The sequence below is a fragment of the Gopherus flavomarginatus genome, chromosome 2 (assembly GCF_025201925.1).
Source record: "Gopherus flavomarginatus isolate rGopFla2 chromosome 2, rGopFla2.mat.asm, whole genome shotgun sequence".
Taxonomy (NCBI): domain Eukaryota; kingdom Metazoa; phylum Chordata; order Testudines; family Testudinidae; genus Gopherus; species Gopherus flavomarginatus.
This window is the reverse complement of record NC_066618.1, coordinates 156844188-156860037: the sequence shown is the minus strand read 5'-3', so window position 1 is coordinate 156860037 and position 15850 is coordinate 156844188. Positions and strand designations below refer to the sequence as shown.

The 15850-nt window shown below is 44.4% G+C and overlaps 1 protein-coding gene across 2 annotated transcripts; it reads right to left on the bottom strand.

Moving 5' to 3' along the window:
- Positions 1–4865: 4865 nt before the first annotated feature.
- TMEM230 (transmembrane protein 230) lies at positions 4866–11096 on the bottom strand. Of its 2 annotated transcripts, XM_050940359.1 has the most exons (5): positions 10952–11096; positions 8909–8994; positions 7576–7703; positions 6606–6728; positions 4866–5174 (listed from the first exon to the last, which is right to left on the bottom strand). In XM_050940359.1, the coding sequence occupies exons 3-5, from the start codon at positions 7672–7674 to the stop codon at positions 5034–5036; spliced, it is 363 nt and encodes a 120-aa protein (XP_050796316.1). In that variant the 5' UTR covers positions 7675–7703; positions 8909–8994; positions 10952–11096; the 3' UTR covers positions 4866–5033. The 2 variants fall into 2 exon arrangements, with proteins under 2 accessions (XP_050796316.1, XP_050796315.1); XM_050940358.1 differs by lacking the exon at positions 8909–8994 and having other exon boundaries at positions 10952–11095.
- Between the last annotated feature and the right edge of the window lie 4754 nt (positions 11097–15850).

Here is a 15850-nt window from a genome sequence, read left to right as displayed (position 1 = left end):
GACCCCTCTCTCTTTCACTGAGCAAGCTCTCTCTTATACAAAGCATTATTTCCAAACTTTCACATGACCCGTCAGTGACTGGACTCCGCCCATCAGCTAGAATCTTGAAACAGAGTGTTGGATCATGGGTCTGTTCCAAGACCCCAGCCCTGTGTCACAATCTCCCTCTTTGTTCTGGCCAACCCCACCCAAAGACACACAAAGAACCTGAGTCAGCAGCCTCTGCCAGCCCAGGGAAACTCCCTGGCAGAGCACAGTTGCCAGGCTGGCTCATTATTTTAAGCTTAAATGAAAGCATTTGGCTCAGCTCCGCTGTCTGAAAGGACTTCGCTTCTCCCTACCAAGTGTTAAAAGATTGACTTGAATTATCCTTGGCATTTCTGAGCCTGAAGCTGCTGGTGGCCACCTCTCTCTCAGCTGGTGTCAGCTGTGTCCCGCCAGGGGGAAAAGGCCTTGGTGCAGTCTGGGGCCTGGTCTACACTACGCTGTTAAACCGATTTTTAACAGCGTTAAATTGATTTAACGATGCACCTGTCCACACTACACTGCTCTTTATATCGATTTAAAGGGCTCTTTAAATTGATTTCTGTACTCCTACAAAACGAGAGGAGTAACGCTAAAATCGATATTACTATATTGGATTAGTGTTAGTGTGGACGCAAATCGACGTTATTGGCCTCATTATTTTACAGTAGCTACCCACAGTGCACCGCTCCAGAAATCGACGCTCGCCTCGGACCATGGACGCACACCACCGAATTAATGTGTCTAGTGTGGACGCGAACAATCGACTTTATAATATCTGTTTTATAAAATCGGTTTAAGTTAATTCGAATTTATCCTGTAGTGTAGACGTAGCCTGGGAAGCAACTTCCTAGGGAGCAGGATACAGTGTCAGGGCAGAAACATGGCCGTTTTTATGGATTGTGGCAGGAGCAGTAGAGAGGGGAGATACCCAGAACCTGGGTCTGGATCTACCATTGACTGGAGTCTGGCTGCGTTCAGGCCCTATAGCTAGTACATGAGGTCAGCACTCCTTCATCCGCACCTGCCCCTACTGTTACCTTGTCCCCGTTCCTTCTGTTGGATTATTCCCATGCTACACATTGTCTAAAATTAGATCTCCTTTTAATGGGGGAAACAGGCATCCGTATTACTACAGCATTGTATCGACACCGACATTGCTATCCATGGGCATTCAAAAATTATAAGACTGGCTTAAAAATATTATAAATGTGGGGTGGTTTTTCTTTGCCTCCTGATTTCTGAGCCTTCAGAGAGCACTTGGATCACACTGTCAAGCAGGAAGGTCAGAAGCTCACTTTTTATGTTACATTATACACAAGCCCCCCCGTGTATAATCCTCACCTTCGCTTTAAAGGCTCTTCTTCTCTCTCCTCCTCCCTCCTAAAATGTAACTTTCACCTGCCATGTCAGATACAGACATAACGCTGACTCATTGCCTGGCGTCAGCTGTTACTTCCTCTCTGGACTTGGCTCTCACTTGATGGATTTCAGCTGCTCCCAGCCAGTATGTAGCAACTTCTCGGATGTGGCAGTGACATCTGACCAGAGAGCGAACAAGGTCAGGAGCACGGGAAGGGTGAAGTGCTGATCCAGCATGACACAGCACAACAGAGAGGCACGTATATATTTCATTTCCTTCCAACGGCTGGATTAAAGCAGCAGAAAGGGGGAACTGACATCCTGCATTCAATCAATCCATTCCCTTGGCCCTAACACTCTGGGTACATGCAAGTCACTCAATTAAGGACAGTGCAGCAACCCAGGGAATAGAATTTAAACCCCGCCAAAAGCGTGTGTGGGAAAAATCAGGACTTGGAGGGTAGCACAGAACACAAAAGTGTTTTGGGGGAAAAGAGAAAGGGAGGCAGAAAACCAGCAGGAACTTAAAAATGAGCATTGCTCTCTCAAATCAAACTGTTATATGGGAGACATTTGCCTGGAAAAATTCTCACCTGAGCCTCAACACATGCATAGTGTGCACTGGAAGTGCTACTTTGCCTGGGAGGAGCCCCTTTCCTTTGAGACTCTCACATCTACCAAGTCTCAGCACCCGCCAGTGCTGGTTGATAACTACGTGCATTGCCATCACCATGTTTTGGATCTAGGGAAACAGATTGAAAGGCCACTATCCCCTCTCCGACACATGGAACAACCTTGGGAGTTAGTGGCAGCTGCCTTTGCTTACCCTCTCTCAAATAATCAGGCCATAAATGACCTGCCCACAGCTACACACTGGGCCTGTTCAAGACAAGAACAACCTCCCTATTGTAGCAGCCAGAAGTTGTTCCCTCCTGTAACTTATGTGGGTGCAGTAAAGGCCACTTGGCTATTTGGCATACAACACTAAGTGACCAGAGATTTTTGAATGCCTTAATTTCTGAGTTCCCAGCTTGACACATTAAAGGGGCCCCATTTTCAGAAAGCACGATACCCAAAGATGTAAACAAAAGGAGGGGCAGGGGAAGAGGCACCCAAAAAAAGCACTAGACAGTTTTGAAAATCATGAGCCAGGAACTCCCTCCTCTGTGTCTGTCTCTGTACAGGACCCTGGTCTGCGGACTGTGTTCTACTGAAACACAAACACATATTTGCCTTTAAAAAAAAACAAGAAGAAGAAGTAGTACTCCAGTTGCCTGGTTTAGAAGAACAGGTTAGACAAACACCCATCAGAGATGGGCTAGGTATACTTTAATCCTACCCTAGGATAGGGCGATGAACTGGATAGTCTCTTGAGGTCCCCTCCAGTCCTACATTTTTATGGTTCCATAGTTCAGTCGCTTCCTATTTTATATATTCAATCTATTGGTTGTCAAGCCATGTACCCTGTGGCAGCTTCAGGTAAAGTGGCTCTCTCTCTGAGCATGATCCCAGGGTACAGTGCTCTGTTCTATAAGGTACGTGGAGGCACAAGTCTCAGGAATAATACGTCCTGTTACATTTGGTTAAGTTGATCCTCCAATTACTGATTTTCGTATGTGTCTGATAACTGCTTGTACAGCCCCTTGATACTCTCGGAAGGTGCTTCTTCTATAAACATAGTTACCATTCAAGAGCTAGCATTGAGATGGATGGGAAAGTAGAGACCAAGCTATTGATTCCAGCCATTCTACCCAAGACTGCCCACTTGCCCGAAAAAGCTTAGCCTCCACGTTTTACGCTTTGATATATTTCCACAATTCGTAACTCCTTATGGTAAATAAATCCCATTCCTGCTCCCTCCGGCTTCAGCAAACTCCCCCATTCAGAGTCTGGGCCCTGTCCCCCCCGACCTTGCTCACTATGGGAAGCAGTTCAGGCTGCATTTACAAGCTGTAAACCTATCGTGCCGGAACGAGATGAGAAACACCAGGAGGGACTAGAGCCCCTCCTGACCCCTAAACCATACAAGGGTCGGCCTCTCAGTCTCTCCTACAAGGACTCCAGGAACTGCTGCAATACATGGTGTATTAATTCTAGGCTCCCGCTGCCTTGATGATGAGCACTGGGACTCAATGCACCCCCTGCCATTCAACTCGCTGCAAATGAGCCCAGAACGAAGATGAAGCTGCTCAAAACCCCATCCTGGCAACATGCTGCCCACTGTCTCTGGCAGATGACAGCATGTATAACGGAAGAGGAAGCAGTAGGCAAATGGCAGATCCCATTGAAAGCTCAATCTAGGTACCAGGCAGAGTTACTCCCAGCAAGTTTAGAAACCATTTTTATTGTATATGAGCGTCTTTGGATTTACAATAGCCATGCCTATGAACCATACATGGACTATAGTGGAGTTTATTCATATTAAATGCATATGCTTGAATTTTACATTACAATTTCTCGTTCCATATTTGCTTATTGGAACATCCAGTTCAATTACACCTAGGAAGCCACTTTGCTCTTATTGACATCAAGCAGGAATCTACCAGTTGTCCTCAGTTTCTTGTGAATCTCCAGAATAATGAACAACGTGCAGCTAACAGAGCAATACAAGCAGATAACATGTGCAGCACTGTCCTAGATTTTCTTTTTATATGTTTAGGGTATCGTGTACAGTACAGGGTTTAGATCTAGGGGCAAGTGACCTCAAATGCACATACAGACAGATGATTCCAATCTGCAAAGTGGGGATCTGAACTTCCCTAATGTTCACCAATATTCAAAAACAGAATTTTAAGATAGGAAAATTCAGGTCCAGGGCCCAGCTTTCAATTCTTCATCCTGCCTCTCACCAAAGTTTGTTTAAAATCCTTCATTAAGCAAAATCTTAAGTTGTCCTTATGAAAGGATGACCCATAAGCTTTAGCAAAATTAACCATAGGATGGGAAGTAGCTGGCACTCAAGGAATGTGTTGGTCAGGTAAGTGGACTTATGAGACTGAGGGTTCTTGTATGGCAAATACACCGTAAATCACTGCGTGCACATCCAATTTCCTCTCCCATTTGCATCAGACTGGCAAATGGTCAGCATTCCAGATGCAAACCTATGATGATGAATGATGATGCTGGAATTATTTTGATGATTATGCAGCAGTACAAAATGAGATGTACTATATTTGTTTGCCACAAAGATCCTAGCTATAGCTTTGATCTATTTGAAAGACAATACATGTTCTACAATACACTATCCATTAGAAATATCAATCTCTTTAGACAAAAATTATAACTTCTTTTTTTTCCCCTTAAATTATATATGATTCATCTGGCCTTTGGGCAACTGCTCAGCTTGGCTTGCCCAAGAACTTCCCATTAGAAACAACAAGAGCTCTTCGAACAGTAAATGCTGTGCTTCATCTAATGTTGCACTCATGTCTCTCAAATTTATGTTAACACAAAAAAAAAAAAAAAAAAATAGCTGGCAGTTACCCAATAAAATATTTACAGAACTAGGAAATTGCATCCACTGATAAATCTACTTAGTTTAGGTTCGTACATGTTCCATCTTTGATAGCTAGGGTCAAGTTATCTAACGTCCCTTAACACGAAACTCATTACAACTTGAGCCATGCTCCCTGCTTCCAGGGGGTGTTTTAGTCATCAAAATCTGGAATGTCATCGTAGGAGTAACCCCTGTAGCCTTTAGAAGCATAGTATGCGATGCGCAAGTGATAAAAACCTGGTAAGAACACCAGGATTCCAATGATCAATACCGGGATAGCTCGGTCTGTTCCCTGGAAGAGAGAAGCAGAGAAACAAAAGAAAAAAAAATAAATACTCAAAGCAAAGGCTTTGTAACAGGAGCTTGCCTCAACTGGTTTCACACTCTGATCCTCCCTCACTTTCCCTCCTAGCCTAGACAAGTAAACCACCATAAGCAGGGCTTTGACCAACTCGGCCCTTGTGGAGTCTGGTTTACACTAATTCAAACCTAGAATCTCTCGGCCTTCTTCTCCTGGACTTTTAATTCCTTCTTAAGGATTTGCTTCTGCCCCTCACTATAGGTAACTCTAGTCAGACCTATCCCTCCAGATGGTAGGGACAACTTCTTCCTCCTCCTCTCAACCAGTGTACACTGCCAGGCCCACTCCAGGCTCTGAGACTCTCCAGAGGCCTCTCCTAGCTCCCGAGCTTCCCCTGTCTGACCAAGCAGGTTACCATCATGTGATGTCTGATCACTGGCCCAAATCTGTCATCCTCTGGGAGGCAGATAACTAGGCCCAGGTAGAGTTGAGCCCAACTGGCCATAAAGGCCAGTTCACTCTGTGTCAGGCTTGATTTTAAATCCCTCTAGACAAGAGAAGCTCTGATTTCATTAATGTTTTACTTGACAAGGCACAGGGGAGGGGAAACTATTGTTAGTTCTCATTAGGTTTATATGGCTCCTTTTCCAGCTTGGAAACATTACAACTTGGTGATGCTTTAAAAACAAAACCAAACTGCCAGGCACAGGACAAGGCCTGCAAACTTTGCTAAGGTAAAACTCTCCTGGGAACTAGCGTTGCACCTGAACAAGGGTCAAATCCTGCAGTCCAATCTATTTAGCGATCAGTTCATCTACATCCAAAATGTAGCCAACTCTGGAGTAGTAAGCAGCAGCCATTATTGAAGTAACACGACATAACAGCTTACGAATAGGAGAAGAACACTGTATCCAAGTGGAGTGACAGGCGCAAATGTAGGCACTAACTACCTTGAGTGCAGCTTAGATGGGCAGCCAGAAAAGAAAAAAATTTAGATTATGTTTTCACCTCTTAGCTACAATTGTATGTACTACAGTTTGGGCAGAACATTCCTACAGAAGGGGCCATGAGATCTTGAGTCATGAGCAGTGATCAGGACCTTAGCTTGACACCTCCTCTGAAAGACAGCAAACCCAGCACTCCCAACACCATAGTCGGGTCAGTAGTGGTAGCTGGCAGGAGATCTTTTTTTCCTTATGCAAGCACAGACCCACTCATGCCTAGCTGGAGAACGCAGATGGGATTACAGCCAAGGGCAGCAGGGCCACTGGCAAACGTTATCCAGGGAGAAAAGCTCTCACTCTGCCTACAGGCCTTGGCAGTGAAGTTTCATATTTAAGACAAACAAAAGTTGGCAGGAGGTGATTTTTTTTTTGGCACTAATCACAAACCATATTTTAAAAAGATATTCAGTCCACTTACTCCTTTGCTAATGTATCCTGCGAGGAGAAGCGCTCCTATGACAATCAGAAGGGTGCCGATCATGAACAGCACAGTAGCCAGTGCAATGGCCTTGTAGGGGATTTTGGGTGGGCTCCTCTTGAACTGCAGGGAACGCAGATATTAAATGGCATTAGAACGTAGCACATCTTCATGTCTTTGGTGAGCGGGGAGGATGGCGGCATTCAGACGAACCAGAGAAATCAAAACAGGGGTCTTCCCTAGCCATGGGGATTGCGAGAGCAGCAACATCTCGATCCTACCAAGTAAGCTCCTCAGCGCCTATCAGCTCAGAGGAGTTCTGCCCACGTAATGCCCCGTTCTTTCAGAGCAAGGATTCATATGCCCTTGTTCCCAGATCTGGCTGTAGCTCAGATTGATTTCGAAGCATCAGTGTCTGTTCCCTTCAGAGCTGTCATTCCACAATGAGGTCATCTTATCCCCCAAAGGAACAGATATAGATCTAACCTTCTTAAAATAACCAGCTTCTTAAAATAACCCAGCTCCAGCCCTGTGTCCCATCCCTGGGGCTTTAAGACACCTTTGTCCCCTCCTGATTCTGGGCTGCACAAGGGATGTAAGCAGGCCTCACGGCTGTGTGAAGTTATGATAGCTTCCCCAATGCGTCCATCACAAGACTGAATGGTCGTAGCTGTTTGCACTATGACTGCACCCCCTCTGCTGGCACTGTGTGCACATGTGGAGCATAACACAATGGGACTCGTGCACAACCCAAGGGGATTCTTCTTTGACTTGCTGCAGGCTGTTTAGGTCCCTTATACCTAACCAGAGCAGCACACAGGGTCCAGAGAGGAATCTCATCCCACCATATTTATGGAGATCAACAAGGAACAAAGTTGAGAGCTGTGGGATATTTTTGTCACCGAAGGAAAAAGAAAAAAAAAAAAAAAGAAAAAAGAAAAAAAGAAGTTTTCCTGTTTTCCCCTCTTACCTGCAGATCAATATAACCATCATCAGTACTGGAAAGCTTGGAGTACTTCACTTTGCTACTGGGGATCCCAGCAGTTAGATTAGTACGTGATGGCATCATAACAAGGAGGCCGTGTCATCAGCTATAACCTGAAACAGACAAAGCTATTGCTTATAGCAGCCTAAACAAGAGGCAGTGTGGTAGAATGCAACGCTTGAAGGTTATTAAAAGGTTAAATATCATTTCTAAAGAAACAAGTTTCCTGACCTGTGTTCCTAACAACACTTTAACTCATTATTTAAATTAAAAAAAAAAAAAAAAAAAAAAGCAACAACCACACCCCACACCTAGCATTTATACAGCATGTTTCCATCCACAGGTCTCAAAGTCCTTTACAAATGAGAAGAAATACCATTATCCTCATTTTACAGAGGAGGAAACGGAGGGTACATCTATACTACCCGCTGGATAGTGTTCGATGTATCAGGGAATCAAATTTATCACATATCATTTGGACGCGATAAAATCGATCCGCTAATCAACACCCGTACTCCACCTCGGCAGGAGGAGTAAACAGAATTGCCGGGGGAGTTGTGGCAGTCAACTCGCTGCCGTGAGGACGTCCAGGTAAGTCAAACTAAGATACTTCGACTTCAGCTACGCAAATAGCGTAGCTGAAGTCGCATATCTTAGTTCGAAGCCCCCAGCTAGTGTAGCCCAGGCCTTAGACACAGAATGGGGAAGTGACAATGACAGTGCAGGGAACATAAAGATGAGCTGCTGCCTCGTGAGCTGTACGGTGGGATATGCCAGCTCCCTTAGACATGTAATTCTTTCCCCCTCATTTATGCTATTTGTCCACTCTTTATACCTCACTCAGCACAGGCCCTATTCAGTTTCACTAGCACAGCATGGCAAAGCCTCAGTAACAAATACTGCAAAGGAATACTGAATTCCATAAAAACCTGGAACTGTTTTCAGTGGAATTTAAACTACCACCTGTATTAGGGTTTTACAAAGTTTTGTTGTTTTAAGAAACAAAGCCTCGGAAGCTGTTGCAAAATGGAGTTGTCTGTTCCTCCAGACCACTCTATCACAAGACAGGCCAAACACAGACAAGTGGATGGAACAGGACACTAGGGAGGAGGAGGAGGTTTCAAAACAGGAAAAGCAGAAAAACAGAAGTCACAGCTCCCTGTTTACCTACCTAGATTAGATCTGCGAAGGACGTGATGTTCAATGCTTGAGCTTTATTTAGCCAAGCCACACTTGTACCCTGTAATTTCATCTTGCTGTGAATCCAAGCCCTGTGGTTTTCCTGCCTGCAGTGACACCCAGTCAAGACTGTACTCACCAGGCTGGGGTATCTGGCTTTGTTGTACAGCTGATGACCTTGCTTTCTAGGAGCTGAAACCTGTGTTTATCCTGCCATCGATGCCTCTGAAGCAATACATAGGAGGCGATGTCTAAGCTGGCCTGTCAGTACCCAGCCCTCAATGCATCCTGCCACCAGAAAATCTCCTGGAAGTCTGAAACCCAGGATAGCTTAGCTGTTCCTTCCACAAGCACTGCTGCTAAGGACTCATATCCAGGTCTCAGGTATCTGTGGCTCCGAAGGAATGACTTCAAACCTGCACTGCAGTCTGCACTCTACAGCCATTGGGCAGGCTCATATTTAAACAGCATTTATAGGACACCATGATGCTCCAATACCGTTCAGTTGATAGGGGAAGTTCAGTTCACTGCACAAAGGCTTTTACTGCCTCTTTTATTTACTAAAACCAGAAAAACTTGAACATATTTTTGCCCACTAAGTGCATGTCCTGATTCCCCAAATTCCTTGGGGGAATTCTGCCCAGCTCTATAACCTATTTAACAATATAATTTTTCAAGCTCTCCCCCCCTCGAATTGAAGAGGGTTCCCCTTTCTTGAATACAACACAACCCCACCAAACACTGTCAGCAGGCCTCTTCTTCCCTGCAAACTTCAAACCTTGCACAACTGGTAAGTCAGAGGTACTCTCTGCACGTAATGTGCATATGCTTTGATTTATAACTTAAATCTGGAAACTCTAGCTGTATCCCAAAAGGGAGAAGAAATGAATGGTTAGTTCATAGTAGCAGACGGCCAGTAACATCTTAGCCATGGGCTCAATTCAGTATTTTGCTTCCTTTATGGACAAAGCAGGCAGACAAAACACGTTTCTAATTTCTGCCGCTACTGAGGATAGAGATAACCCAGTCCTCAGACACTTCACTTTTGGGGCTTATGTCCTCATCTACTCTCAACGTTCAATGACAATTGCCAGGAAATGCATGGTATTGGCAGATACTGCATAAGAAATACTTTGTGTTGCATTAGAGCCTTTTGAGTATGTCAAAGCACTTTTATATACAATAAGTAAGTCCCACACACATCCATGAGCTAGGTATTATCCCCACTTTACAGGTGAGGAAACTGAGTCACAGAAGTGATTTACACACCAGAAGTCTGGTCCAGACAGCTGGACAAAACCCCAGATTTCCTGACTCACAGTCCTGTGCCATGACTACATATTTCCACTGAGAGTAAAGTGGGCCTGATTCTGTGTTGACTTGCCCCAGTTTTACATAAGGGCAACTCCACAGTCTTTTCTGTAATCACATCTGATTTACATCAGTATAAATGAGAGAAGAGTTGAGGCCTGTGTGTTAATGCTGATAACTGTCAGTAAAGTGGAGACTGAGAGCAAGTCATTGAAACTCTCAGAGCTAGAGTCTTATGTGCTCATTTGTATCAATGTCAATCTGGAGTACCTCCACTGAAGACAATAGATAAACTCAAGATCTAGAATGGGCAGTATCTAGCTCACTATCTGTCCTTCTTTACAGCTGAAATCTGTTTGCAATCCAAGTTTTCTGTGATGTCTAGCTACCTTCTAAATACCATAAAAGTCAGTTGATTTTACTTCCAGAATAAAGCTCAGGATCTAACAGATCCCACTACCCCACCAGAATTGCTTGTACAAAGGGAGTCTATCCTAGCCTTGTAAGAGCAACAAACTCTTTCTCAATCATAACCCTAATAAAAAGGGACCCCTTTAGAAGTTTTAAATTCTCAGTAATGTCACAAACTCCATGGAGAGATCCAGAAAGCACGGTAACATAAACCTCTAGGAAGTTTATTACTGCTGCTTTAAACAAACATGGATTAAGGTGTTCTGATGAAATTATTCTCCCCGCTAACAGGAAGAATTCAAAAGGGGGCTGTTCATAAGTTTATCTGGAATAGCATGGCTCTGTCACTTGGTGGCAGATCAAATCAGCCAGTTCAGTGTGTGTACCCTAGAGATGCAAAATGTCAAGATCTTAGCACAAAGAAGCAAAATAAAAATTTCACTGCAACAGTATTCTGTACCTGTTGTTCAAGCCCATCTCTCCCAGTATTGCTGTACCGTCTCTCTGCCGCACCTATTGCAAACCAACCCAGGAAGTTTACACCCCGTGACAATCATTTCCTTCCAGGTTAAGGCACTAAACCTCATTTTGATTTGACTCCATTTCTCCTTTAAAAAAACAACAAAAAAAACAGCATTTGATTGGTAGCTGAAAAGTGGAAGCTGATTGGATAGCTTGTGCTGCGTGCCAGCTGCTAGGGCTCTGTGTAATATGTGTCACACGAATGGGACAAGCTGGGGCTTGTCTGCTGAATACAGAGCTGTCCTGTGTGGGTTGGTGAGTGAGGGGGATCTCAGTAGAGATATTTCCAGACAGCTTTTTCTGTCAAGCGTCTTGCTCTTACAATTAAGGATTCTGCAGTGTCTTTTCATGAGGCATTTATAAATATCTCATTTATTTTTTGAATGGAGATCTTACTCACAATTTATGTCTCAAGATTGTAAAATCCCAGATATGCTGCCTGCGGAAGCTTTCAAAATTGGTCAATAAATTCAAAGGGGCACTCTTAGTTATTTACAAAGTGTATCAAATAACTTGCATTGATACAGCATTTTTCAACCCAAAGGGTTGTACATACATGATACAGGTTTGTACAACACATAGATCCCCACCAAAAAAAATTGAAGTGCTCAAAATCATGAGCTGCTTTTTATAAATAAGAAATGTGGAGACCTTTTTATTTGCCATCTAGCGTTTCAGCTTTTAGGGTTCACGCATTCCAACTTTTATCCCTAGCAAGAACAAGAAGCTTACTTAAACAAACAGACAAACCAACCACCACTAGGGCTTCTAGGTGCTAGTGATACAAACAATAATAACAAAAGGGCTAGATCCAGAGATTCCTTCAACCATTCCAAATGACAGATGTGTTTAGGATGAGGCACAATAGCTGTATAACTACACAGCATGACTTCACACCTTTAACACAGGAACTGCAGTGTCATCAGCACCTGTAACTTTATTGCAAGTTTTGTGTTTTTCTGAAGCATTGGGAGTCGTGCAATTGTGTGTGTGTGTGTGTGTGTGTGTGTGTGTGTGTGTGTGTGTGTGTGTGTGTGTGTGTGTGTGTGTGTGTGTGGCGGGGGGGAGGGGTGTTTTTTTTTTAAGTCAGCTAGCTCTTGGTGGGGAAAAAAGTTGGATGGAGAGGGAGTGGGGGAGGTTTAGGTTAGATATTAGGAAAAACTTCACTAGGAGGGTGGTGAAGCACTGGAATGGGTTACCTAGGAAGGTGGTAGAATCTCTTTCCTTAGAAGTTTTTGAGGTCAGGCTTGACTAAGCCCTGGCTGGGATAATTTAGTTGGGGTTGGTCCTGCTTTGAGCAGAGGGTTGGACTAGATCACCTCCTGAGGTCTCTTCCAACGCTGATATTCTATGATTCTATGAATGCGTGACCCTGAAACGCCAGATGGCAAATAAAAAAATCCCAACATTTATTATTTATAAAAAGCAGCTCATGATTTTGAGCGCCTCATCATTTTGGGGGTCTGACTCATAACTTTTCAATGCTTAGCGGTGGCCATAAGGGAAGCGAACATACCCGACTGAAATAAGACAAAACATAATGACTCAGGTTGATATTTGACTAAAATACTAAGGTTAACGCTCTTGCTAAAAATAGCAGTTATGCCTGAGATAGTCACCTATTTTCTGCCCTATTAAACTACCAGGGGGGTTGACTAAAATATTCTTATGATGATTGTCTTATTATTTCTCTCACAAATGCTCCTTTCATTAACTGGAAAGGGGAAAAATATCATAAAGTTCAACCAGCCTCAGCTGCATGGCTGGGGGTTGCGCCAGAAAGGGAAGCTCAAGGCTACAACCACTAGCCCTGCTTCACATACACTGGTGAAACGTGATTAAAGATTACCACCACGGAAGTGTAGACCCATTCCTGCACTTGACAGTCTTCCAAAGCTGATCTCAGCTCCATAGTCCAACATCACATTTCTGAGTCTCCTTGCACCTCTGTACAGTGCACCTCTGTACAGGAGAAAAAGAGGGGCACTGACACTGGATTCTTTACTGACTCAGTACATAGACCAGTTGCAGCTTTTGGCTCTGACGACAGGCATTCAGGTAGCACCAGTTGACCAAAGGGCTCTAAACCACATTTAACAATCGACTGACCATATAACACGTGGAAGAGACTAGCAACTCTACAGAGGGATGCCAGCAGCAGCCATGAGTCGCTCTTGCAAGGTGGAGACATGCACCTCCAGATTAAGAGACTGCAAAGGGGTGTTTCTCTAGTGCAATGTTTTTCAAACGTGGCCACCGTGGCTGCACGCAGCCACCAGGGGCTTTTCGTCCGGCCAGAACAGCCGCTTGAGCGGTGATGGGGAAGGGGGGAAAAGCATCAGCACCTTCCCGTCCCTCCCTGTCACTCATAGATGTGCCACCACCCTGCACCAGCTCTGGAGACCGGTGGGGCACAATGCTGCAGGGGCAAGGTGAATTCTTAACCCACCTGGGGGAGGGGAAAGGGGGGACAGGAAGTCTTGAGCATCAGCCCTGGGGTGGTTGGGTGGCAGGGCCCAGCAGTGGGACTTCAGGAGCCTGGCTGTAGGGCTTCGGGTGCCAACCCCTGGCTCTGGCTGTGCAGCGGCAGGTGCTGAATTCCAGCTCTGGCCATGTGGCTCTGGATCCCACCTCCAGCCGCTCAGTGGTGGGCACTGTTCCCCAGTTCTGGTCACGGGCTCCAGCAGCAGGAGCCGGCCCTAGATGCTGACCCCTGGCTGTGACAGGTGCCCTCAGCTCCAGGCACGTGGTTCCAGGCCCCAGGGCTGACCCCCAGTCCCAGCTACATGGCAGTGGGCACTGATCCCTAGAAGCGGAAGCTGGCCCCACGTGCCGACCCCTGGCTCTAGCTGCAGAGCAGTGAGGCCAGGTCTGGCTGCATGGCAGCAGGCACTGACCCATGGCCATGCAGCACCAGGCCCCAACTCTGGGCTCTAGCCACACAGTGGCATGTGCTGGCCCTGGGTGCTGACCTCTGGCTCTGGCTGCATGGCAGTGGGGCTCACCCCAGGTTCCCACTGTCTTCCCCATCCCCCAATCGCCCCTGCTGCCCCATCATCCAGGCCTTATTTTGTCCTGGGGCTTACTGAGAAAAGTGGTATTAACAAACATGCAAGTATCTCTCTCTTTTCACAGCATTACTTTTATTATGGAGTCTGCCAAAAACAACCAAAAAACCCCCAACCAACCAACCAAAAAAACCTTACATAAATTACAATGATTTGGATGTGTGTAATGTGCATATTTCTTTTTCCCAGTTAGTATAGGAAAAAGTGTGGAGTTGGTGGCCACACTCTTGAGACCACCAAAAAAAAATTGTTGTGAACCCCTGTGGGTGGAAGAATATGCAAGATGGTGACCAGCTAGTAAGATTATCATACCCTGTGTGACATGGAACTGTCATCCACCTCTGCCAGGCTGTTTGGTCGAGCACAGGAAGTACTCTCAATGCTTGGAGAGGTATTGAATCAATTGAACAGGTTTACAGGTCTTGAAAAGTCCTCTTATGTTCCTACAGTGATATGGACTGACAGCAGCTCTGCATGGGAATTTCTGCAGAAATATCCTCAAACCAGTTGTAGTTTGACATAGCAAAGTACAGTGGTGTTGGTTTTAGCCTACTGCTGCCACCTTGTGACTCTCTCCTGCTACATCATTCTTTCACGAGAGAGCTAGTTCAGTCATTTTGTAACTAACACAACTGAAGATGTTTGGAAGTTTCACACAGCTTCCAGCTAAGTTTGACTACTGTACACAAACATGCTTTGAGCATATCATGGTAGCTGAATTATATTTAGAACAGTGGCTAACTCAGACCAAAACACACCTGTTCTAATGTTCATGAAGAAATATATGACCTCCTCCATACCCATTAGAAGTTCTTGCCAAATTTCTCCAGTGACAGGCCTGTGGGATAGTTTAACTTACAGTAATACTTAACTCTTCACCATCCTAGCTCCCAAATGTAAAGTGCTAAAACAGGGGCCTATGCATGCCAAAGGAGCTGATTTTCAGTGGCACTCACACTGCCCAGGTCCTGGTGGCTCTGCATTTTAAATTAAGCTTCTTAAACATTTTAAAAAACATTACTTACAATACTGTAGTTATATAGACTTAGAGAGACCTTGTAAAAACATTAAAATGTATTACTGGCACGTGAAACCTTAAATTAGAGTGAATAAATTGAAGACTTTGCACACCCCTTCTGAAAGGTTGCTGACACCTGTGCTAACCTGCTACTCTCTTGCAGCTGGGAAAATGGTTGGTCACAGTAAGGGAATTAATTCCCCCTGACAGTTCCCTGTCACTGCAGGTTATGTAGCTAGCAACACACTAGACCTACTGAGAATTTAAGTAATACTTTTAATTTAAATGGTGTCTGAAATAGGTTGATCCAGTTTATTGTAAATTATAAAAAAACCAAAAAAAATGCATCATCTTTCTAAGAAGCTGAAGGAGAATGGAAAGGTACTAGTACGCTAACATCTAACTCAAAATGGCATTACTGCAATCATTTTGTTAAGGGACATTTTGAAATCAGTAGTAAAATTAAATTAGTGGCTGTATTTCTTTTGTATACAAGTTTCTACTAAACTACTTTTGAACTTGTTATTGGTCCTAACACCACTATTTCATGAACCTTTAGATAATTTACCAAAGCTGCAACTAGAAAATTTTGAGTTTGTGAACATGGACAAGTCTGGAAATTGAAAGTGCACTAGTATAAATAGGCAGGTTTAATACATTACTGCCACTCAAGTAAACTTTAAGGAATCAAATCAACTTAAACAAAACTGATGTATACAATCTTAAATCTGTTGATCATAGCTATACAAAG